Genomic DNA, 26,924 nt, shown 5'->3' on the forward strand with positions numbered 1-26,924 from the left:
ATGCGAAGTAGTCGACTGATGCTTTTAAAACGTGTTAAACGCGTCGTTGAAGCCATGTTTGCTTGAGATTGAAAAGTATATTAGCACCCGGAGAAGAACGATGGGACATGATATGAAAGCTGCTATGTACAAGCGAATTACTCGTTCGTCGATATTATAGTGAAATATATTACGATAATATATCAGATCTTAATTAAAACGTCAAATAACCTGAAGAACGACTCGGCAAGGAACGTGTTAAAGCATCGAGTTCAAAAGAACCCAGGCATCGTCGCCGAAGGGTTAATAAATGCAACAGTTCCCGCCTAGTTAGCATAAGATGTACGTTGCAACTACTATCGAGGGGGAAAAAGGTCTAGCAAAATGTCGCTTTCCCAAAGGTGCTGTTAAATTATTCATTCAATCAACAATCGAAGATGATGTAAGTGATCAGTCCCTCGATTTCAATAACCACGGTGGACTCGTGTTGAGACTACCTAGGGTGCGCATCGCAACTGTTGTGGACGCAGCAACCTGTTCTCAGCGTTTCTAGCCGTCCTTTCCAGAATCTCTCGTTTTTCAGATTGACTCTCGGACTGCAATAGGCATGATATAGTCATTCCCATTGATATTCGGACGCTTTAAAAAAAAACGATAACGTTTTTCAGATGTTAGAGCAATTAGTTCACTACACGATGTGAAGAGGTACAGTAAGGAACATAACTTTAGATCAGAACAACTTTTTTATGAATGGACCAAACGATTTCAATTTCTCTGTAAGGCTACAAGAATTAGTTTAGTAAATGATGTGTAAAAAAATATCTTGAAAAAATGTATTTGGACGGAATTGTGAAGAACAATAGTAAAAATTGATTTTCACAACTTTTTTAGCTGGGTCAATAACGAAAATTCAAAAGATGTGTCTGGTCAACTGGTATAATAAATTATATATATACGTTCTGGAAATTTCATTGAAATTGGTTAATTGGTTTGCGAATTATAAACGATCAAAAGTGGTAATTTTTAGTGTACCATAAAGTGGCAAGTTTGACCATTTTTGATCGTTTATAATTCTTAAACCAATTAACCAATTTGTTTATTTCACAATTAATGGAATTATTTATGAGCAAGTATTATAATAAGAATTCTTGTCATTTTTGTAAGGTAACCACGTGCCCGTTTTTTACTTTGTATAGTTTTATATTTATTGTATGATTTTACTTTCAAATGAAGTTTATTTCAACGTCAACCAACGCGACTGTTGCGTGTTCCTTTTATGTATATGTCTGGAAAAGTAACTTATTGACGACAGCATTATGCGATTTTGTTGTGAAAATGTGGTAATTAATTAACGTGCTAGTCGTTCATGGTAAAAAGAACTACAAAATCGAGATAACAATCTTGTAAATGGGAAACGTGAATGACCATAATATGGAAACTTAATCGAATACAGAACTGGGGAAAATAGTATTTTAAATAGTAAATAGTAAATAATCCCATTTATTTTACAGTGTCCGTACAACTTTGAAAATAAAATATTTTATTTGATGCAGTAATGTTTGAAAATAAAATATTTTATTTGTTGCAGTAATTTTTGAAAATAGTATTTGAAAATAGTATTTTATTTTAAGAATATTTTGAAAATATTTGGAGTTTGTCTTCATATTCAATTTCAATTTTAAATATTATTGCTCAAAATAATGGTTCGCATTCAATAGATTTCTGAGTATAAATAGTTTCCTGGTGATAAGATACACTGTATGTTTATCGACAAATCTCAGTAGGTAAATGCTGTGAACTGAAGTGGATATACGCAGTAATAACAGCAACAAAAAAATAAAACGAAAATGTGGCAAATGACATAGTTTCTTATATTAACTACCATTTCTTCTTGAAATTATTGCTAAAATAAGAAATATTAAATAAGTAATGCGATTTCTGAAAGTATTAGGTATATAACGATGCAAAAAATAAAATATTTTGTCTTTCAGATTATGAAAACAGAAACATTTTACTTTGCGTTTCAGATTATTAAAATAGAAATATTTCATTTTGTGGATGAAATTGTTAAAATTGACCTATTTTATTTTGAGGTTCAGATTGTTCAAATAGAAATATTTTATTTCGAGGTTCAGATTGTTCAAATAGAAATATTTTATTACGAGGTTCAGATAGTTAAACTAAAATACTATTTTCTTTAAGCAAAATAAAATCTGAAATATTAAATAGTGTTCGATGCCGTCGCAACCAAAATCGCGATAGTCCAGCGACCAGCTCGGCGAAGATGAGCACCGCTGTTTACGCCGTTTCGGTGTCGCAAATACACCTAGAATATTCGAACGAAGACAACCGTTTAGGTCACTTTTTTTGCGTGACGTTATTATCATAAATCGTGCCCGCGGTTTATATAGTCATTCCGCGAGTGTCTTGTACTCATATCAGGCCTCGCGAGAAACCAAATAAACTAATCGTTGTGAAACATTCAAAAGTGAACTTTTCTTCACAACACGTGGCAACCATCTCGCAGTCTCCTCATCCGAATCCAACCAGCTTCCAACCGAAACAAATAGTATTTCAAATATTTTTTCCGCCAAATAATGCCCACCTCTGAATAAAATACATTGGGTATACAAAATTGCGTTCGTTCAACGTCGCTGCTAAAAAAAAACGGAACTTTCATACGCAACAACGCTAACAATTCGAAGTAACCGAGTTGAAGATTCGGAGTGTCCCGGGTCAATTAAACTCGGAGTATCGTAGTCTCGAGGTGCGACCGATTCCGCGGCCTTCCAATTTCTGGCTTCGGCGTCGCTTCCGCTTTTAGCCGGGCGACGACGACGCCGCGCGACGTCGTTCTGGCGTTTTCGATATAAATCTGTCTCTCCTGCGCGGATGTCCCGTCGGCGAACGCGGACATTCCTGGCGTCGCGATTTAAAGCTGACGACGACGGTTATCCCGCGATCCGAGACCGGGCTTCGGTTTAAGCCTCGCGGTTTAGAGCGGAGGAATTCGAGTCCCAACCATCTGCCCTAGCACCGAGCTCTAGTACTCGGATGCTCGGTTCCCCTTTACCTGCCATTCCCCTTGTCCTCTCCTTCTTCTGGCTCTTCCCGTTCTTATATACCTTCGTCCTGTCTCCTTTCCGCCAGGATTCCCTCTCCTCTCCCTCTCACCTGCGCTCTTTCGTCGCTCCGTTCCCCTGGTATCCTCTCGTCTCTAAGGCCAGCGTTACGGTGCTGAATGTCCGGTTAATGCACCTGCGTACTCCGTGGCTCGCGAGCGGAACACCATGAAGCGGAGAAGACAGAGGAGAAAAGAAGGAACGCGGGGAGAATAGAACGTCGGAGGACAATCAAGGCGCTACACGTCGCTACCGATCACGAGAGGGAACGAGACGCGAATCGAGGAGGGAAACGGAAGAAGGGCGACAGAACCACGTGGACCGGCCCCGAGAGATCAGGGTCCGAACGGGACAGAAGGACAACAGGTCGACATTCATCGGTCGCGCGAAGGTACCGCACAAAAACGAACCTTATTTCTTCCTTTATTAAACTTGTCCACGGTCGGCGTCGTTTCCATCCGCGGCCGGAAATCGGATCTAAAGTATTCTAAAGTCATCTCTATCGGTCGGTACCTGTCCTCTTCTATTAGGTGTACGAATAAGTTCGCTGCCTTCCGAGCATACTTCTGATTTTTATTTATTCCGAAGTAATCGCCTTACTTACTTTCTATACACTTCTCCCAGCTTTCGGGAAGCTGGCGAATCCCGTTCCTATAAAAAGACGGTGGTGTTTCGATTGGATAAACTCATTAACGCTTGTGTGGACCGCCTCGAGAGATCTGAAGTCTCAGCGTGAGCAACACTGAAGTGTTGTAGCGACCGAAAAAGGTGATAATCAGTAAAGAAATGACTTCCAGCGCTGTCATGCAACAAAGTCACTTGCCTAGCTCCACTGCCGGTAAAAGGCCTTTATTATTTATCGTTACCGATTAACGTAAATGTATGCAGCGCGTTTAGTATCACAATCGAATACATGTAAAGGCACCGAACTGATTCGTACACCGAACAACTTCCTGCATTTTTGCTCGGCTACGTGGCGTTCGGTCGAACGCGATAGGCAAAGATTCTTCTGCTAATTCTCGCCGCGCGTCGTCTCCCTCTGTTCCAGCTCCTTCCTATTTCTCTTCCTTCTCCTCCTCTTCTTCTTCTTCTTCTTCTCCTTCCTTCCACCACTACTTCGCCGGCTCCACCGTGCACCAATTCATAAAATCCCTGGAGCGAGCCTAAGCGCTCCACTAACTCCGTCGACGAGTCGCTGACCTCGGGATTCAGCGGTGCGCATCAGCTGCATTTCTCCGTGCACATAGACCAGTCGCGCTGCGATGGTCATGGTAATCTCGAAGGAATAAGGAACGTAGCGCGCGCGCGCGCGCGAGTGCATGAGCACGTCGGCGAAACGACGAGACACGCCACTGAAAAAACGACGAGGAAACAAAAGGACAAACGCGCCGGAAAATTATGAACCCGCTGGGATGCGCCGATCAATCGGCAAGAAAGCACCGGCGCGAGAGCAGGATGATTAGGGAAAATGGCTTCGCAGGCTCGGCGTGCCTGGCATCTTCCTGCCAGGTGACGTTCTCTGCCCGGCACGGGCCTATCTTATCGATTCGCCATGATTTTGCACGGATGAACGACAATCTCTTCGCCGGCCACGCTCGAATCCGATTTTTACCGAGCGTAATGTCCTCTATCTAGATATCGGACCGGGACGGAGTGGGAAACATTTTCCGATTGGATCTGCAACAAATCAACCTTCGATTCGCGACGCCGTAGGGCCCGCTTTAGAACATCATCTGTTGCCTGATGATTAAATCTAATTCGAAGGCTGTTCAAGCACTCCCGAGTCGAATTTCGAAGCTTCGATTTCAGAAACTTCGAAGTTCCGAAGTTTCGAAGTTTCGAAGACTTTCTTTTCATTTAGTCTGCGATATCCGATCTCACCGAATTTAATAAAATTCATTAAATTTTTTTATTATTATTATTATTATATACGGACCGAGGAATTTTGTTTGCAAAGTATTATTTTTTAAGTACATTCGTGATATGATCCCGAAATTTATTAATAGAATGCACTCTTTTAAATTTAATTTAATTACGAAAAATCAAAACAGAAAGTTCAGTGTCAGTCACCGGTGACTGAAAGTTAATATTTTTATTTATAAAAAATCGTGACATGGTATGGTACTCATAAGTTACAACTTCATACGTTTCGAAGACTTTGAAATTTCGAGCACTTGGAAGACTTCGAAGCTTCGGAACTTCGAAACTTCGAAGTTCCCTTCGTTCCTTCGAAAAAGTTACAGCCCTACTTCCGACCCTTCGCCGCGGAACATTTTTATGCAGATATCTTGCAAATTCGAGCGATTCAGAGATAGTAGCCAATTAACGAAGAAAACTTGCCTGTAATTACGATGTCAGTGAGCTCCTGACGGTACGTTGCTGAATAAATTTACCTAATGGATGCTGTTAATCAAGACAAAGGTCGGAGTTGTTCGCACGGCGCGTTTAAATAATAAAGAAACTAAGTGGTTCTAATGCCACTTGCGCAATCTTCAAAAGCTTCCGTTTTCTGGTGGTCAAGCGCGTCTTCTCGCCAGGTAGCAACCGCTTCAATGGCGATTATGTATTTGCTGATCTTCGTGCGTTTATGGCACGTGTCTTCGAAAGTGCAGAGAAAATTTTCTGTTATTCCCGAGTCTTTTAAATGGAGTAGAGTCTGGAATACCTGTCCACTGGATCGAAGTCAATTTCTGTAGCCAGTTATTAGAAACAAGAGGTTCCCCGTCCTGTTTTTGATAATCGAGCGATGGGATCTCGGAGGAACCAAAGCGACGAGGTCAGTGACCAGGACCACGGTCGAGAAACAGTGAAATTGATGAGTAGACTGCGGATTTCACGCACTTATGGCGAAAATGAATAGGTGTAATTTGAAAGAGTGAATTCATTGGAAGAATTAGAAAATACTCTTACATTATTTTCAACCTGTCAAGCATATTACAGTCCTCGACGAAATAATAAGACACTTAGCATATTTTTAAATTTCTTATATTTAAAGGATATATAGCAAAATTAGAGAAAGATATGTATACACGGTCTCACATGAATTCGACAAAAGTATAAGACACTAACAGAAAAATGTTTGATTAAGCAAATAGAAATAAAAAATTAATAGTTTGTGATACCTCCCTCGAATTGAATTACGTCTAGTGATCGCTTTCGGATAGTTTTATAGAACTTTTCGATTCGGTTTTGTTCTAAATGTGTCCAATTGTGATTTATACTTTCTTTTAGTTCATTTACGTTATTATATTGTCTCCCATTCGCGTAGAATCGTCTTGATAAATCTCCCCACACATTTTCTTTAATATTTAAATCGGGAGAACGAGCGAGCCATTCCAAAATATTGATATTTTTTGAAGAGAAGGATTGTTTCACAGATTTTGCAGTATGGATTGCTGCATTATCCTGTTGAAAAATATAGTCACACCGCGTGATACGAGTTGCAGGCTTGTTTAACTGATCTGTTATTACTTTAATATATTTATTACTATTCATCCGACAAAAAATGTGTGCCAAAAAATTCGAAGATACAGATTTGCCAGCATTACTTGCTGAAAATCCACGTCAAACATTTAAAGAACTGTCAATTGAATTAAACGTCGATCGATCTACTGTTGGAAAACGTTTACACGTTATGGGTATGGTTTGTACGCTTTTTTTCAACAAAAACGGGCGGAAACTTATTCCCATACCCAATACATACCCAAAGAAATAAATTTGGTAAATAATTCCTCGGAGAAGTATATCTTTACAGTATATCTTTATATTAGAAAAACTAGTGTAAACCTAGTGTCAAAAAAACGCGAATCAACAGATAAACAGTGTATCATCAATACCAGATTGTAATTGTTAATGAAATTCTAATTAATTCTTCGTAAAAACACATATTAGAATATTCAAAGCTTTTCCCTTGCATGGCTCTTGCAATTAACATGTTGATTTCGCAACATGCAAATAAATTCTGGAAATATTTGTGTAATTAATAGAACACTGGCTGAATATACCACCATCATCTAAAAATCTAGAACAAAATATAGTTGCGGAGTGCACAGATAAATGTTCTCTAAATAAATATTGGATTGGCAAATAAGTTCGTTCGGTTGTTGCGATTTCTTCCACTCTAAAAAATCGAACGAACTTATTTGCCAACCCAATAAATGTTTCATTGATGGCATTATTCATATGAAAATCAGTTTAAAAGTTCTAAACACAGTATCAACAAAGAAAATAAATGTCTATTTCACTCCAGTTCGTTGCATATCTCGCATGAAGATCCTTTGTCTATCGATCGGTAAGAGGCGATGGTTAAACGTCGTTTATTCGTTAATAACCGCGGTGTCGCGTTGCGATTCCTCGTTGGAACGTGAAACAATCTGGTATCGAGGCCGCCAATTACCGGGACAATTAGCGGCGATGTTAATTCGTTGAAACGTGCGAACATCGTTCCCGCGGACCGAGAAGACTCGAGGATGTTGTGCTCCTTTCAGGATGTTTAACGGCGGCGTGCCTCGAATGAAATAATAACAGCGTGGCTCGGACAAAAAGGGGAACGACGTCGTCGGCGGCGGCGGCGGTGGCGTCGGGAATGGTACCTGCGCGCGTCCTGGTACAAATGGGCCGAATGTCGTCGGCGGAGAAGGACACGGTCAGCAGGGTGAATGAAAGAAAAAACCGGGGAATCGTCTGTCGTAATTAGGGCTGTAACTTTTCCGAAGCTTCGAAGTTTCGAAGTTCCGAAGATTTTTGATAAATAAAAATATTAACTTTCAGTCACCGGTGACTGACACTGAACTTTCCGTTTTTGCTTTTTCGTAATTAAATTAAATTTAAAAGAGTGCATTCTATTAATAAATTTCGGGATCATATATCACGAATGTACTTAAAAACTAATACTTTGCAAACAAAATTTTAATGAGTTTTATTAAATTCGGTGAAATCGGATATCGCGGACTAAATGAAAAGAAAGGCAAGACAGGCTTGGCGCTTGACAAAACTCACGTATTCAGTAGGACTGTAACTTTCCTTCGAAACTTCGAAACTTCGAAACTTCGAAACTTCGGAACTTCGAAGCTTCGAAATCTTCGACCTTCGAAGGAAAGTTACAGCCCTAGTCGTAATCCGTGGGCATCGAAAGCCCGAGCTCGGCTAACAAACTCGCGGCGGCCGGTTTTCCGCCGCGGTGTTCCGAAGCCACCGTGTAAATTCTATCAAAGTCTATCCGAGTGTACGCGGCGCGCGGTGCGATCATGCCCCACTCCGTTGCCCGGTTACACGTGAAAAGTCACGCTCTGCTGGATTCGAGTATAGTTAGCTTCTAATACACCGGGTGGCTCGTCCGAATCGTGAAGAATTCTTTCTCGGGACGGCGGAAACCCGGCTGACGGAGGCTCGGCGCGTTACCGTGGCAAAGGAACGGTAAAAAGCCGGCGAGAAGATGCTCGCGAGAGCAGCAGGATCGTTTGGGTTCGCGAACCCGCGAGAGAAGACGATTTCATCAGCCGATCGACATTTTATTGGCGGCGTAAAGCCGCGGGGCCGAGCGTTATTAAATAAACCGTGGAAACGCGTTCCCACGAGGAACGCGGCGCGGCGAGGCCGTTCGACCGGCACCGTACTATGGTTCGGTGCACGTGAAATCGTCGGTGCCGCGTAAATAGTCCGCCATATTAATTCCGGCGGTGCGCGTTCCGAAACGGCAGAGATCCTGTTGCAATTACGGGAATAGGCGCCGAGAGCGCGGATCGCGGGGCCTTTTCGCTTGAGTCCGGGGGACTGAGGCGAGGGTCGGCGTTCTTCGAGCCGTTCGAGAGGAGCCGCAACCCTCGGAATAGCTGCGGGCAGACCTCGGGACGTATTTTCGCGTCGGAGGCTCGTTGCCGGACAAAAGGAGACGTCGCGAACGCACACGGCGCGCAGCGGCTGGCGGCGAAAATCTGGCGTCGGGCCGGTGCCACGTGCCCGGACTCGCATCGGGCGCCGAACATTCGTTTCGATCGTCCGGGGCCCGTTTCACCGGAAAACCAGGGCCCCCTTACTTCTCGATCACTGTGTAAGAGCGTGGACGTGTGAGAGTGTGTACCCTCTACACAGAGAGACTCTCGCTCCGGGTTTCGCTATGCCTTGCTAGCCTATTCGCCCATTCCAAGCCGTGAGTCACACACCACAACACCACATCCAGGTACTCTCTCTCCTCGTCTCTCCCACCTTGATCGTTCCCCTCCGTTTCTCTCTCTCTCTCTCTCTCCCCCTTCCCGGTTCCCTCGGCTTCTCCCATCGGTGGAGACCGTTCCCTTCCCCTGGCCCCCGTGCCTCACCTGTGGCTCGTTCCTGCGGCCGCAGGGGCCGCAGGCTGACTCCCCAGGTCGACTGACTGAGCTGACTGTCTCTACGGCTCGCTGGCTCCGCGTAGCCACCCAGCCGGTCGCGGCCAGCCAGCCACCTTCCTTCTCCTGCGTGTGTACCGCAGGTCGGCTTCGGAGTTTACCTGGCGTTACCTGCCAGCCTGCAGCCTCAGTTCACTCACGTCACTTCGAGCAACCGGTTCGCGGAGTCCTCCCGGCTGCGCTCCTACAACTTTAAAAGCCTTCCTTCTCTCGAACCTGCCTCCTTTTTTCCTTTATAAGCACGTAACCGCTCGTCTGATCTTCTTCCTCTTCTTCCTCGCCAGTCTCTCTCTCTCTGTCTTTGCCGACCCTCTTCGCTTTTCTCCTTCTTCTTCTTCGATATCTTCCTGTTCTTCTTCTTCTACCTCTTCTGTCGCTGCTGCCTTGACTTCTTCCCCGTCTGCTGCCGATTCCAACGCCGCCGCCGCCGCCGCCGCCACCGATGATGCTGCCGATGCTGTTTGCTGCTGGTTCCCCGTATTCGCGTGACGTTTTCATCGACGGAACGATGTAACCCGGCCTCGCGGTCACCGCTACGTAGAATATCACACGGCCGTAGCTGAAAGGAATCGTGCGCCTCTTCGGTCTAGTTGCTAGAGCCTGCTCGAAGCAGAGCTCGAATGTGGACGCTGAAAACCGGGCAACAGTGCAACGTTGATGGGAGTCTCTCGCAAGCCGAAGGTATCACCGCTCCGGTGAGAGAGCGAGAGAAAGACAGAGCGTCAGAGAGAAACAGAGAGAGAGAGAGAGAGAAAGAAAGAGAGAAGGGAAGGGACCGGAGAAGAGGTCGTTACCAATGGCGATCGGTACCGAGAGCATCATCCGAGTCCAACGACACCGGTTCAGGTATCAGGAATTATTCTTCTACAGGTATCGCACAACAATTATTTACTCTTTCCGCCTCGACTAACATTCTTTCGGGTTTGTAGTTCTGTCGGAAATTCTTTCAAAGGTCACTTCGGTGGTATTAGACAGCTCGGATTATTGTAGATCGCTTTCGAAATGCACGCGGTTCGCGATCGGATCGTTATTGCGAGCCGATCGGGGTTCCCATTCCCTCGAAGTGCCGCGCTCGCCGAGTCTAAATGTCGTGAAGTTTTTATCGATAGCGGCGATCACCGCGCCGCGGGTGAAATCTATTTGGTTCGAGGGGGCTGGCTCGAGGGGGGCGCACGATCGGTTCGTTCTCAACGGTTTCTCTTTCTTGTGTGTGCCCAAGATTTTCATCGGGTCACTGTCCTCGCTACGGTCACCGTTATTCCCCGGCTCTCCGACCTCGCCACACGAAAAAACATCGCGCCACGCTCGCCGGATTGCGCAACGACCGTCGATCGGAACGGATTGTTTGCGGAACAGGCCGCGCGCGCGAACTCGTCCCACCACCACACCGACGTTGTTCTCGTTCGTCGAATAATCACCCCGAGTCGTTTCCATCCGTGAAGAGGTTTCGAGAGACGGAGAATCAAACAACGAGTCTCCTCGTCGAGGAAATCGATCGCGACCGGTTATTAGCATACCATCATCGCGCGTTAGCTTTCACGCGGCGCGGTATCCCGGAATGCAGAGAGCAGGCGCGATCTATCGATTTATCAGCCGTTAAGAATTCACCCGCGTAACACGAGCAAGGCAGGCAGCCGCGCGAGCGCGATCACCGAGAACTGTGTCATGATTTAATACGGTTTCGAAAGTCCGCGAGCCAAGCCGGTGTCTCGTATCCAGTGGCTCGAGGCTCGTTCGGAATTTTATTGTTTCCAAGCCGGGGCCTCTCTCGGCTTCCTCTACGTTCCTCCCCCGCCTAATCGTGTCGCCCTTCTGTCTCCGCTGTCTCGCTCCCTACGGCCTAGATACGTCGGTGTCCCTCAAATCTTTCTGTCACCGGGACCCCACCAATTTCTCTCTTTCCCTTTCTCCTTTTTCCTCGACGAATTTTTCCTCGTTCGGCCAACTCTTTTTTCTTCGCCAACCACCGTGTATTGCGATCGATAAACCTCGATAAGATATCGCCTCGAGTGGTGGGAACCCGCGGCCATCTATCCATGTCGGTCCGTTCCTCGCAGAAACGCCTCTCGGGCTCGCGGAAAACGATCGCAACCGAAATCTCTGTGTAATCCGTGCGGCCGATCCGCGGGCGGGTTTCGTAAGCGATTGCGCAACGGTGTTGCACGCGGAAAATAACTACCGGCAAGAAACGCGCTGCAGTTTCGACGAAGGTCAGTAAAAGAAACGGAACGGGGAGCGTGTGTACTATGCGACCGACTCGCGATAAACAGGACGCGTGACGAACTAACGGCCACGCTAACGCAATGACGCCGTGCGATTATTACATGGACGACCACGGCGACGCGCGCCGCGGTTTTTCTGCGGAATCACGTGCCATCGATTCGATTCGAGCGTCTATCGGAAAACGTGCCGGAACGCGCGGCGAATCGCTCGCCACCGGACAGGGGGAGTCCACGATCGACGTACTTCACCCTTTTAAAACGGCGCGGCGCGATTCGGGAACGGTGTTCTACTCGGTTTCGGTTTCCCAAGTAGATAGCAGCTTGCGCTGTGCGTACTGCTTCGAAATTATTAGGAACATGATCGTTTAGAACAGGCCTGGCCAACCTAAATGGTTTCGCGAGCCGCACTTTAGGTAAACATGCTTTTAAAAAATGTAAGACAAGTACAAACATGAAGAAAACTTGATTGTTAGACAACCCGCGGCAGAATGTTTCCGATCGGAGGCATTGATACGGATTTTCGAGGAAACATTCACAATTTAGATGTATAATATATTACTTTATGGAGTTAAAACTGATGGGAAATGAAAAGGGGCTTATTGAAGAACGAAAAACAACAAAATAACATAAGCTTCCATTTATTATAACAAAGAAACGTGGAAATAAACAAAATGTTACAGGGAAGAAAGTTTCCGATTCGATATACACTGTCCAACACCAAAATTGTTGAACAATTACTGTTACATGATTCTTATAGAGTCTTTTGCGCTGATTCCGAATCTGCCCTTAATTTTTTCTCTAGACGCACAGTTTTTGAGGAACTTGATTTTGAAAAAAAACATATTTTTCAACTTTAAGCAAATATTGTGATGTTATTATAAAAGATATTGGATTGTTCGTTGCAGCAAAAGATTCTGTAGACTTTCCTGAATACAGTGATACCCAATATTAATACATTATGAATGTTTAAACATGTTTAAACAATCGTTAAAGATGGAGAGACACCACTTTTGCACTAATTGTTGAAAATATTTTTCAGTTTATCTTAAAAGATAAGGGTCCAGCGTAAAATCTAACTATACCACTCGATAGAGCAGACTTTTATCTTGAGAAGCCACCTAATAAATGGAAGCTAATGTTATTTTGTTGTTTTTCATTCTTCAATAAGCCCCTTTTCTTTTCCCATCAGTTTTAACCCCATAAAGTAATATTTTATACTTCTAAACTGTGAACGTTTTCTCTAAAATCCGTATCAATGCCTCCGATCGGAAACATTCTGCCACGGGGTGTACTATGATTCAATGTAATTAACTATCGAGTCTTAATTAATGAGAAATATTTGCTTATCCTTTTCTTTCACTTAATCTTTGTAAATCTATATTTATGTTCGACGTTGCACATCTTTTGTTAGTTGGTTTTCTAAATTGGCATCGGTTAATGAAGCACGCGATAAACTCTTTGGAAATTTAATGTTGAATATGTGAATCCAAAAGCACTTACAACTCGTTGTGCAAAATATCTCAAGTTGGAATATCTCTCGGATGCAATATATAAGTATTGCAAAAATTAATTATTACTGTGGACGCACAAAAATTTGTTTCATTTCATTGTTGCACGCTGTAACTCAATTATATCGAAGATATCAAATATAGAACTGGAGTTTGTAGTCGCACTTGCGTATTGTAACAATGACTCTTTATTTATTTAATAGTTTTTGAATACATACAACGAGAAACAAAAGTTTCAATAGGAATATAAAATCGCCCGGCGGGCCGCGTATTGGCCAGGCCTGATTTAGAACGCTGAACGAAGTAGAGTTCCCATCGTTAAGGATTAGTAAAGTTGTTTTTTGGATTGCAAGGGTGCGGGATAGATAAAAGACCGATCTAGGCCGAGATCGCCCTCAAAAGTGCTATTTTCTGACGTTTACAAGGCGTAATTGGTTGCAGCTTTATGAAAATTCGCCTTTATGCTTTCGTCTAATGCAAATTACGCCTCTTGAACGTAAAAATAGGACTTTCGAGGACGATCGCGGCCCAGATTAAACTTTAATCCCTATTTGCAATCCTGGAAAAACGAATCTACTCCTCAAAGCATGTATTTCGGGCGTGGGCCGTGTCCTAGAGGAATTATATTTTTCCAAGACTCCCTCATGAAGCTACTTGGGAAAATAATTGCTCCAGGCTCGCGCCCGAAAGCCCGAAATGTCTGATTTCCGCCGAGGAGACTCGTGCAACAGGCTTCCGACGAACACGCGAATCTCCGAAGAATTTTTCTGTAGGATGGAGCTGTCCGCCTCGACAGAGTAGAAACTCGCGTAGCCTGAAAACTTTTCCACCGGCACGGATGAACGGAAAGCCTCGATCCTCCTGGGAACAGGTCGATGGCGCAGGGGTACGAAGTGAAACCGACGACGGTTTTCTACACGACTCCGCGGTATAACCAGTTTCGAACACGTATTTATTACAGCTTTTCCTTATTTGCTTTCAGTCACCGGGAGCTAATCTTCATTATAAACGGCGCGGCCGAGAAACCTAGGTTTTGTCTCCTGCGCGTCTTGCTAGAGAGGCTGCGAAGGCACTGCGCACACACACTCCTCGAAATAATTAGACGATATCGCGGCTAACGAAACGCCGAGTCGGGTCCCGTGCCTCCAGAAAGAAAGGAACAAGAGGCTTCTGGAAGGAATTGCCGGTAATTGCCGGGCATAAATGTCAACGATCGTTGGCGAGTGCCACGAGCGTTCGATTCGGCGACTATTGGAATATGGGTATATAAAACTATTACACTCTTTGTGTGGAAAGAAAACTATTTATTCGAAAACGGTTTATCAGAGACAAACGTCGGGAATGAAAGAAAGAAACGTCGCGAATGAGGAACGCTCAGGTCAAAAAGAGAAAAGCAATGGTCATGGAACAACCGAAGATCGAGGGTCAAGAGCCGATTCTTGATTGATAGATTGATCTTGTTCTTTATTTATGAGATAAATTCCAACAGCGACTGTCCTCGCAGCATAAATATCGACTGGGCTAGTTGAATTTATTGTTTTATTAGGCGAACGTCTCGCAAGAGGTGTCGCTCCGAGATATACAGCGCGGTAAATCATTTTTTACTGGGTTCTACGGTATTCCTGGTCTTTCGGTAATGATATTTGCTCTGATATCGGGATCCAGGCTTCTACGACCCTATGTAACCGGAGAGAAGATACCACTTTTTCTCAAGGTTTCTTTCCAGAAAGTTGAATTGGAAAGTTTAGTGGAATTAGATTATTTCTTAGGAGAAGAAGGAAGTTTTTTTCTTTTTTATTGAGAAAATCTCGTAAGAGATTTGTTACGTTTGGTATAAACAAAACCAAAGTACACAGAGTTTCCTTCTTGTTTCTTCTTGAACGCGCGGGTTACAGATTTTTATGGACGACAGTATACAGATATATGGAGACAGGCTTTGACTTCGGAGGCAGCTGAAGTCTTAACTTGAAGAGATTGTTCAACAGTAATGATTAGACTGCGGAGTTTTATGCATTTATGACAAAAATGGAGACGTACCATTTAAAGCAGTGGACATATTCAAAATATTTAAAAACAATAATGTTTTAGTCTCAGTTTAATAGGATAATTAAAAGAAGAATACAATTTTCAATTGGCTCCTGTGACCTGCAAATCGATGCAAACATTTTTTAGTTTGCATAAAGATCCGCAGTCTAGTAATGATCTTTGAATATCATACATACTACACTCGTCCTTTGGGACGAGTTTCATATATTTGAAATTATATATACACCTAGGGTTGTCAATGATACCGATATGAGCGAGAGAGAGCCAGCGAGATGGTAATGATCGAGAGGATAACATTAAACCAATGAAGCCACGAAAGCATTCGAACGCTCTTTACAACAGAATTACTTTTTTATAATTGTACCAAACGACCTGATTTTTTCTAATCAATTAGAAGCATTGATTTACGAAATGATATGCAAAAAAGATTTTAGGGGCCAAGTCTCCTTCATTAAGAGGCCAAATAAAACTGTTGAACAATCTCTTCAAGTTAAGACTTCAGCTGCCTCTGAAGTCAAAGCCTGTCTCCATACATATGTATACAGTGATTCCCATTAATATTCGGACGCTCTAAAAAACGTGATAATCTTTTTAATATTGGGCTATACGATTCAAACTTTTTTTCGGAAGCTAGAGCACTTGATTCACTACAGAATGTGAAAAGAAATTTTGTTCGGAAATTGCAATTGGTCGGAATTGTAGAGAAAACACTAAAAGCTCCATTTCACAACTTTTTTCTGTGGGCCTATATTGAAAATTTAAAAAATACGTTTTGTAGATCTGTTTCAATTAAACATATCCTGAAAATTTCGTCAAGATCGGTCGACGTTGCAACGAGCTACAAGCGTTTAAAGATGGTAAAAATTGCAGATTTTCACGATTTTCGGCTTATAACAGCAGTCAATCTAAGAATTCTTACATCTTTCAATGACTGTCATTTTTCCCCGCATCAACCGATTTCGATGAAACTTTCACAATGCATATAACCCACACAGATCTACGAAACATATTTTTCAAAATTTCAATATAGGCCCGCATGAAAAAGTTGTAAAATGCAACATTTAGTATTTCCTCTACAATTCCGGTCAAATGGAATTTTTGAAAAAATTTCTTTTCACATCCTGTAATAAACTAATTGCTCTAGCTTTCCGAAAATGTTCAAATCGCATAGTCCAATATTTGAAAAGTTACGGTGTTTTTAAGAGTGTATCTGTATACACTGTCGTTCATAAAAAAATCTGTAACCTGCGCGTTTAAGAAGAAACAAGAAGGGAACTCTGTGTACTTTGGTTATGTTTGTACCAAACGTTGTAATAAATCTCCTACGATCTTTCCTCAATAAAAAAAAAATGGAGCTGTGACGAAAGAATAACAGTGACTATTAAGCCGACGCGGCGGCCGATCAGTTTCGGAGAACTCGTAAAAGAAAACTAGACAAACGTCGAAAAAGGTGGAACCAGAAAAGCGCCGCGTGAAAAGTCGATAACGAGCGACCCACATCGGTGTTCCTCGCTGCGAGGATGATAGCGTCGCCCTTAGCCAATAAAGATAATCCCCGTGACGTTGGCCGCGAAGAAATCCCGGCGTCGCGTCGCTGTTCCACGCCTTCGGCTGTGTGTAATTGCTCGGCTGGTCGTCTAAAGTCTAACTTAAGCCGTGAAACCAAACGACATTGTGTCCTGGGACAGAGTAGAGAGGTGGAGGGGGGGCCTGTTATTTCCATGCCGGCCGCGTGTCCCGATGTTTCGAATAAGGCGTGAGAACCGGAATGATAGCATGACCGGAAGAGCGGCTTGAGAACTCAACTCGGGAGACTTGCAGATAGTCGGTTGAAGAATCGCAGGTATATATACGCGGCGCGCTGAGAAGATTCGAATCGTGAGAACCAGACGGGAAAACGCGCACGCCGCGCGCCGGGTTCCCTTGCATACCAGAGCTCTCTGAGTCTTTCGAACGAATCGGCTACCGAGAGCGGTTTTCCGATCGGATTTTCCTCCTCGACGTCGAGGGAGGACAACAGAACGAGAGAGAGAGAGAGGGAGAGCCGAACAAATAATCCGGGTAATGAGTCTCTGGATGAACCTCTGAACCGTGACGTAATTGATTGTTTAGCGCAATGACAGTGCGCTATCGGATGGCTCTGCCCGAGGCGGAACCGTGGGAAATCGTGATTATGCTTCGTGGAGCGAGCAGAATCTGCGGGGGGAGAACGTGGAAGAAAATGAGAAGCTTTGGGACGAGAAAACGCGGGGGAGCCTGTCTAATTCGGGCCAATCAGGACTCCTGAATGATCCGAGTAAATCGAAAAATCTCTGAACTGAGGTAGAGATGGGAGAGAGAGAGAGAAGGCGCTGGTGGAACGGTGGGAAATCGTTGGAATCGAAGGACAGGCGTGGAGAACGGTCGGCGAGCAAATCGTGGCAGATCCAGCGGACACGGCTTCCGGGAAGGATCGTCGTTCCGTGACGGAAGAGCAAGAAACGGGGAAGAAACCGTCGACATACCCGAGTCATGAATTATCCTCGAAGAATCTCCTTCTTTTCGTCGGGTTCTTGCATACTCGGAGACGTGGTATTCGCAAAGTGCCACAGGTTTTTCAGCCCCGGTTGATTTATAGCTCTCGGACACGGTCAGCGAGTCCGGACGGCTGGGTGTTAACTATAACATTGTATAACCGGCCGTTCACTCGTCGAATGTGATATATATCGGATCCGTCGAACGAAATCGGGAGATCGTCGTGCAAGTCTGGGGATCGGTTCGGGTTTGGATTCTGTAAATGGCACTGGAAGAATTCACGGAGGATTTTAGTAACGGACCCGTGGAGCTCCCGTGTCATACACAGCGTCCGGCCCTGCAACACGATCGAACCGTCCCCGGTTCGCGAACCACAGAGCCATCGGCATCGGTCTGGAAACACGAAACACACCGAAAGGTCGGAGGTGCTAGCGTGATCGACGCGATCCTCCGCGCCGCCGCGTTGCACCGCTCGAGAACGCTTGCCGATTCCGGAAATCACGCTGGCCGAGCATCAACCGCAATCATAAGTACTGCGCACTGGCCTGCGCAAATCTTCAGCGCCGATTCTCCACGTACGTAAACCCACACCAAAGCTCGAACGTGTTCGGGAACGCTCGCGTATTCGGTGAAAGGTAATTTCGAACGAGTACTCGCGGTTTCAGGAAGAAACAGACCATTGTTCGACCCTCTCGGTCCCTCCCGTCGGTTCGACACACTTTTCCTACCTTCTTAACCCTTCGGGGACGACATCGGTACATCGTACCGACTACGGATGGGATCGAGTACCTCGCGAACAGGTTCGAACTAAGATTGATTGAATTCCAACTCTCTATAAGTAAATATGTTTCTTCTATCGATCGTATTTGCTGATAATAAATTTTTAAATGTTTTCGGCGCAAAACGATTCGGCTTTGCTAATTGTCAAACAGAATCAACGTTCCGATCCCAGTTTGGATCTTTTTCAAGATTTGTTTGAATCACGTCTGTAAATTAAATATGTTGTTGTAATTTTGGAAAAAAAACAGAAATATTAAATGATTGATTGTAAGCAAAATTGTTCATAAAGACACACTCTCTATAAGTACTTCAAAAGAGAACAATAACAAGGAAGGACTCCAAGTGTTCGACGTCGATTGTGATAATTATTTGTGAGATGATGGTATATGGATTCCTAATTATGTATGCAAAATATTAGGTGTAGTTAATCAATAGTTTTGAAGATATAATCAATTAAAGTTTCATACCTTCGTAGTTTTCGAAGTTCCATTAGCCGTGTAAGCAGATCGCGTGAATTTCAATTGTTCATATCTTTAAAACTATTGAGTAACTACACGTAATATTTTGCATACATAATTAGAGATCCATATACCAGCATCTCACAAAAAATTATCGAAGTCGGACACTTGGGGTCTTTCCTTCGTGAGAATACTTGAACCTATGCCGGACAGTTTCGAACCTTTTACAAGTACTTTGGTAAACGGAAATAATACTTGCAAGTATGTTCGAATCTTGGTCGAACAGATTCGAAACTTTTATGAGATATCGTACCGGAAATTTCTCTGATTTGACCGCTATTAGCAGATCAGCAGATGCTACGATATAAATATAAAGACAGATTTAAAAATCTATAATAGAATCTCGTATTTGATTTATGTGTTCAAACAGTGTTTCAATTATTTTACAAACCCATTAATGTCGGTATGGGAAGATTGTTTTGTTATACGTCCTATTCGGTATAAGTCCAAATATCAGGAACGGATTAAGGTCGTATACCGGGGTACCACTGTATTTAAATATTGATTATACACGGTCAAATTAATTTTATTAGACACGAGACACTTTCGTAGTTTATCATTTATTTTCTAGAATTTGAACATGGCTATGGAAAATATCAAAGAGTCTGAATCGCCAACAGGATACAGCAACGTCCCCAACATAATGCAACAGAATGTTGCAGGGAGAATTTTTCGAATTTCCGAGTTTCGGATCATTCGCCTGTCACCTCTTTCTATTCGCCAGCTTTGCAGAAAAACGAACGTCCAAGTAAGAAATTCTGAGAGGTGCTGCTAATTCCTTTGTTTATCTAGTCGATTTTAAACGAAGTGGCTGAAGCTTGCTTGGCTTCGATTCACATCTTATCGCCGAAAGACTAACAAAATCATTCCCCCTCGTAGAATTAGACGTTGCTAGATCTACGATCTCCGTCGGCTCCGTCATTAGAAATGCATAGCACGCCTCCGTAATTTACGGAGTCCCTCGCGCAAACGCGCAACGTAATTTATCACCGGTACGGGTCCCAGCAAGTCGAACAGAAAACGCTAGCTCTACCCCGCATCACGGAGTCTCTGCTTTATCGTGTTCCACGTGAACGCATAACATCCGGCCGGCCGATTAACCGTTTTATTGTGCCTCGTGTAACGCCGATCGGAACGACACGGAACCGTGCCAATGGCCGAATGACTTAACGATTCGCGTAACGATCGACGGGATCCACGAGGAATCTGTTCGTCCTCGGCGATAAGGGATCGTTAGGGTATCCGGGGTCCAACGTGGCGCATTCCGGGCCTGCGATAACCGCCGAATCACACAGAATGGTGAATCAGCGAGGCTAGCCGCGTGGCGAATCGTTTTGCCAGGATTGCAAGGATGCGGGATGCGCCTTCTCATTTCTCGATAATACAAAGATGCGGCTTCTAAGTAGTCGAAAAGGCTAGATAAAAGATCAATCCAGGCCGCGATCGCCCTCAAGAGTCGTATCTTTACGTTTAAGACTCGTAATTTGCATTTTTTCATAAAGCTGCGACAGCTACATGCTGCCGAATAATGCAAATTACGCCCGGTAATCGTAAAAATAGGACTTTTCAGGGAAACAGCGGTCTAAATCTTTGAAAACCCGCATCTTTGTATTACCAAGAAATGAGAAGGCGCATCCCGAACCATGGAATTCTGGAAACGAGTCTGCCGCCTTAATGGCCGGGCGAAAAAGCCGGGCAGCTTTTTCGCGATAACGTTTATGTTCACGGTTGATTTCTCGCGAACTCGCGAGCAGTGCACGTGGCGAGTCTGTTCGCGGCCTGGCAACAGCCGAGGCGACCTTCCCCGACGAGGATGCGCACGAGAGCCACACGAGGATGAGGGACAACGGCCCACAGCCGCACATTTGTCGGGCAAAATGTCCGTCCAGGAAGAGGAGAGGCAAGGGCGGAGTGTGACGAGAGAGAGGGAGAGAGAGAGAGAGAGAGGTGCGTACCCAACCGGAAACGAAGCCCGAGCCACGAGAAGAAAGTGTCGGGGAAAAAGGCTGCGACGGGCCCTCGGATCGATTCGCGACGCACAGCCAAGTACGCAACACCTGTCGCGACACGGCACAGGTAAGTGCATTCTTCCTTTCATTGTCACCCCGGAAACCCGGGAAACGACGGGGAATTCGTTTTACAGCATATTTCCACGCGTCATCCCATTACCAGGGACCTTCGCCTCCTGGAGATTAGGGAGAACGCGTGTAATTGTGCCCGATGAATAATGGCTGGGCTCTTTTTTGACTGTGGAGTCTGAACTATTGACACGGTCCACGTAGAACTCGCCGGAAAAGTTGATCGTTCGAACCTGGAAAGTCATCGTGTTCGATGGGGTTTCTATGGTCGTAGAGTTTTGGGGGATAATTAGTCCTGAAAGTGGGGGGTCGTCTACTTTAGTGTGCCACTAAATGTAGGCTGTCGATTAGGGATGGGATCAAGTTCAATATGTACTCACGAATCCGAGTCAAGTTCAATAACCGAGTTTCCATGGGTTTCGATTACTACTTAAGGATGTTCTGGGTATATAAAATTAATGCCATTAATTAATGCGATTACTATAGTTTGGGTTCGATTCACTTCACTGTTTAAGAATTACAGCAACTTAAAGTTTGCACATTTTAACACGTCTTCTCTTCTGGAGAATTCATAAAATTCCACTTGAAACCCTATTCAAACCTTGAAAAAACGCACAACTAGAAACTCCAAAAGAAAATACACTCAAAAACAAAAATATACTCGTGAGTGGCTTTCATTGCCAATATATTGATGGATTTCGAATTTCTTGTACTTTTGCCTCCCATTGTACCTCCAGAACATTCCATTGATCATACTTGAAAAGTATTCATTGTATACAAGTAGTTTATCGATCCTCGGAATAAGTACTTACAAGTTTCGAAAAGATAAGTATCTTGGAAATCAAAACTGCATAGTAGATTTCAAGCACTTTCTTTATTAAATTCGTAACTATTTAAGAATAATATTTCATTTGCAATACTTGGTTTTATCCTATTTCTTTTTTCATCCATGATATTTCTTGCTTTTGAAAAAACTCTTTCTGAAGGTACAGAAAAGTGGCCATTATACAAGGATAGTCACGTGTAATTTTTGATAAAATGAGGTACTTGATTGACTTCCACGTCAAAATAATAACGGGGCTTTTTTGCGTTCTAAATATTGTGATTTTAGATAATTTTCCACTTCTAACACAGCAGTATACGTCGAGTATACCTGTTTGCGAGGTACTTGATCCCATCCCTACTGTCGATCATTTTGATGGACCGAGTTAGGTAAGCAAATGAAATTGATAAAATCTGAACTTGAGGGATAGAAGACCCATCAACGTGGTATTCTAACGGATATAATTCATACTTTTAGCAAATATGTCAAAGTCTTATTGGTATTACCCGGTTTTGTTGAACAATTACTATAGCTTACAGTATTTTACAGACGCAAAATATCTCTTGAAAATGGTCCACGTTTAGATCGAAACGTCGAGAACAATTTAAATTGCAAAATTGATCGAACCTGTAGCGTCGAAATCATTAAATTGTTTATTTGCACTATCTACGATCGACATAAAGGAAAATTCATCATGAATGGCGGAAAATTAATAATTAACGATTAATTGAATGTTGGTAATTTTCTAATCCGTATCCTCCGAATGTTCTAAATTCTCTTTGGAGTAATTAGTTTCGGACTAACTACTAGTCAGTCTCTTTCGAAACGCGTGTCACCGTGTTCAGACCGCTACGAAATTTTAGTTGGTCGGCGGAGAGTATCGCGGACGAATGATAATGCGGACGTTTGATTACCTGTTGCATCACACCTGTTGCTGGCCGTGCTCGGGCCACGTGACGACGACAGTGGCCGTGAAAAGATTTTCTCGATTGTCACAGCTACGCTCGCTGTATCGATCGCGCGTGGTCAAGCATGAACGACCGGAAATGTCGGTGTCAATGTATCGTGCCGGCCCGCCGAAGGCATTAAACAATATACCACGCCGCTCTCTAATTTACATACACGCACGCATCACCAGCCATGGGGGTAAAACGCCGTCGGAACTGTGCGACGCTTCTAATAAAACTTGTTTCTCCATATCGTGAGCCGTGGAACACGATCGCGGTTTCCGTTAGCGGCGAGAAGCGGGCGTCCAGTAAATCAACCATCGCCTATTCCCCATTGATTTTCTAACTTGAACTTGGGGTTGCTTATCTGGCGATGCAGGCGAGGGCATGGTTAACACGAAACGTCCGTGTCGCGGTATCTCCCCCGTCGAATAATTGATACGGTAATATGCTGGTAAGTCCAGCCATCTGTCCGCTGCACGTTTTACACAATTCCGGGGGCCCGCGCCATCTTGATCGTTACAAAACCGAAAGTATCCCATCCGTCTGAATCCGAAAACTGTTCTTTCACCGCCACGCGGGTATAATCCACGTAGAAAGGAGCTAAGAATACGAAATTGTTTAACGCGCGTGTCGGAGTAGCAGCAAACAAGATGGCGTAGATGTTATCCGCGCGTCCACGTCACACTGGCGTTAGTCCAACAACTATTTTTCAATGAATCTTCTGCTTTTTCCTTTCTATAACTAGTTATCGTAATAACGAGAGCTATTTATACTTTGTTTTCGACGTTCGGATAGAACTTTTTCGCCTCCGCGCCCACAAGATGGCCGAACGTCGTGGACAAATAGGAAAGACGGAATATCGGGGACTCGCAGGGACGAATTTTTCAATGAATCTTGTGCTTTTTCCTTTCTATAACTAGTTATCGTAATAACGAGACCTATTTATACTTTGTTTTCGCCGTTCGGATAGAACTTTTTCGCCTCCGCGCCCACAAGATGGCCGAACGTCGTGGATAAATGAGAAAGACGGAATATCGGGGACTCGCAGGGACGGATTTTTCAATGAATCTTCTGCTTTTTCCTTTCTATAACTAGTTATCGTGATAACGAGAGCTATTTAAACTTTGTTTTCGACGTTCGGATAGAACTTTTTCGCCTCCGCGCCCACAAGATGGCGGAACGTCGTAGATAAATAGGAAAGACGGAATATATCTGGGACGGATCTTTGACCCCACCGAGTAAATAATATTTTCGATCCTCGGTGTCGATAAAGCACCTCGCCGTTTGATCGTGCTCGCGCGCGTCCTCCCAGGAATCTCTCGATCTCATTGTTCGTAGCCAGCAGGGCAGAAAGCGGCGCTTCCGGTTTCAAGTTGGCTTGCGCACGACGGACGGACAGGCCTGGTTGCATCCTGACCGTCCAGGTAAACACCTGCGCCATATTTCACGGGTAAAAGGATCAAGGTCGGGAAGGAGCGAACGCCTGTTTCGGGTGTCCGTTACATTCCACTGTGTTTTTTTCGCAGGGGCCGTTCTCCTCCATTGTGAGACCGACGCGGCATAGCCGAGAATAATTGGCCGCGCGGATAACCGAAGGAAACAAGCGAAAATTACGCCTCGGAAAAGGTTTCCCGCGCGCGGTCGCCAGGTACGTAACCACGGGAACATAACTGTTCTCTCTTCTCTTTGCCTGTCTTTCTCTCTGTCTCTCTCTCTCTCCTCGACTAAGCAGGTTTACGGTCAATATAGTCAACGTCAATTATTTTTTACAGGCTCGGGACAGCAGCTCCATTATCCTCCACGGAAAATTGTCGCTCCACCGGAACCGGAAGTCGCCGTGGGACCGCTCGGAGGAAACTTGAAAATATCAAGCGCGAGCGAACAAACTGCGACACGGTCGTTCGTCTCGAATCCCATGGGAACCACTGCTCGACGACACGCACCTAAACGCGCGCGTTTTCCGTTTGCGTGCGAACGACCACGCTGTCGTGTTACTAGAAATTACAAGAAAGTCATTTCGGTATTTTTAGGCGAAATAAAAGCTATTTTGTTATTCAAACAATGAACTTTAATCGATAAGATGTTTTCCGCTTTGTTCGATGATCTTCTGCCACCTTTCTGGAAGGTTTACAACATTCTTCGAATGGTAATTGACCATTTACTGATGACTAGACTGCGGATTTTTATGTAAAATAAAATTTTTATACGTCTATTGCAATCTGTAGGAGCTAAGTAAACATTTATTTTGCTCATTAACAATTTTGATACGGTACTAATAGTATACCTACACTGTTAAATTCTTTTGATCTGTTTATGGTTTAGAATCACACCTACTCATTTTTGCCATAAATGCATAAAATCCGCAGTCTACGGATGACGAAGGAATTATGAAGCTTTAATCAATACTTTACTCGAACTTTTTAATCAATGAGATATTTTCCATTTTGTTCGATGATCTTCTGCCACCTTTCTGGAAGGTTTACAAAATTCTTCGAAGACTAATTGAACGTTCACTGATGACGAAGGGATTATGAAGCTTTAATCAATACTTTACTTGAACTTTGTTCGATGATCTTTTCACCTTCCTGGAAGGTTTACAAAATTCTTCGAATGGTAATTGACCATTTACTGATGACGGGGGAATTATGAAGCAAGCAGAAAGATGGCAAAAGATCGTCGAACAAGATGGAAAACATTTTATTCATTAAAGTTCATTGCTCGAGTAAAAAAATTGGGGTTTCTCATTTCACCGTAAAACACCGTAATTACTTTCTTGCCAACCCAATAGTACATATTCCGTCCCTCGCCGCGTCGGTGACTCGCTCGAAGCGTCACGTCGCTTGCACCGCATTTCCCGCGAACAATAAAATATGGTAGGGCGTAAAATTCCGCGAACCACCGGTTCTCTCTCGACCGGGTCTATCAACCGTTTCATACATATTGCATGGAATTGCAAACGGCCTGTACACGCCTTTGCGACGCCGCCGCTTCGCAGCCTATGAAAATATCGTATGAACGCGGCGTTTAATCGCGAAACGATATCGGACACCGATGATCGAAATTAACTATTCATCGTCTGTTCGCGCCTATCCGCTTCCGAGCACGTGTGCTATCCACACAGGAACCCGCCCATGGCTACAGGATAGTCAGAGTTTTATGAATCACGAGAGCTATCTTGCTGGTGAGTAACGCGTCGCGTCGATACCATGACAATTATGTTAGAGATACAGTATTTCATTGATAATTGTCTCTGACACGGGTCTGTCCAAGGACAATTATCTGCCAGGTATACTATTCTCTGACTTCGTCGCCTAGAAGTGTAAACGTAACTGATCCATAACGAAACTTCTGTATTTTTCATTATTTATTGATGGGACTTTGACTAACATATTCGTGGCATTTTTCTAATGAAAATTATACCAAATATGATATATTTTCAATTGTATTTACTTGTGTAATGGACGATGAAAGTTTTGGACGCGAAGAAGGACAGCGTATGGGAAAGAAAGAGACGCGGAAAGTCGCAGCGCGCCGGCACAGTTCAAAGAACTTTCCATTACGTTGTTCCTCCTTGCGTTCGAAACTTTCATCATCCATTACAAAAGTAAATATCATCGGAATTATATCATGTTTGGTATTGTTTTTATTAGAAAAATGCCACGAATATGTCGGTGAAAGTTCCATAAAAAAATAATGAAAAATAAAGAAGTTTTGTCATTGGATTAGTGTGGTCTCTCACCGATATACCCGAGCCGTATGATATAATACTTCTCGGCGACCGAGAAATCTCGAGCTTGTTGGCCCATCGAGGGGGTACACCCCCCAGGAGTGGGGATAGTTCTGGGCAGAGTTGTGCTAATTCAATTACATTGTAATTCAATTACGTAATTGAATTATATTGTATTTCAATTAATAGTAATTGAATTATATTGTATTTCAATTAATAGAGTAATTGAATTATATTGTATTTCAATTAATAGTAATTGAATTATATTGTATTT

General features: G+C 43.8%; 1 protein-coding gene across 2 annotated transcripts; it reads left to right on the forward strand.

Moving 5' to 3' along the window:
• Positions 1 to 2,984: 2,984 nt before the first annotated feature.
• Positions 2,985 to 26,876, forward strand: LOC143209669 (uncharacterized). Of its 2 annotated transcripts, XR_013009126.1 has the most exons (4): positions 2,985 to 21,148; positions 24,262 to 24,347; positions 24,450 to 24,571; positions 24,696 to 26,876. XR_013009126.1 is itself a non-coding variant. In XM_076425648.1 (3 exons), the coding sequence occupies exons 1-3, from the start codon at positions 20,716 to 20,718 to the stop codon at positions 24,495 to 24,497; spliced, it is 567 nt and encodes a 188-aa protein (XP_076281763.1). In that variant the 5' UTR covers positions 2,985 to 20,715; the 3' UTR covers positions 24,498 to 26,876. The 2 variants fall into 2 exon arrangements, 1 of the variants encoding a protein (XP_076281763.1); XM_076425648.1 differs by having other exon boundaries at positions 24,450 to 26,876.
• The last annotated feature ends 48 nt before the right edge of the window (positions 26,877 to 26,924 follow it).

The sequence above is a fragment of the Lasioglossum baleicum genome, chromosome 6, assembly GCF_051020765.1.
Source record: "Lasioglossum baleicum chromosome 6, iyLasBale1, whole genome shotgun sequence".
NCBI classification, from domain to species: Eukaryota; Metazoa; Arthropoda; class Insecta; order Hymenoptera; family Halictidae; genus Lasioglossum; species Lasioglossum baleicum.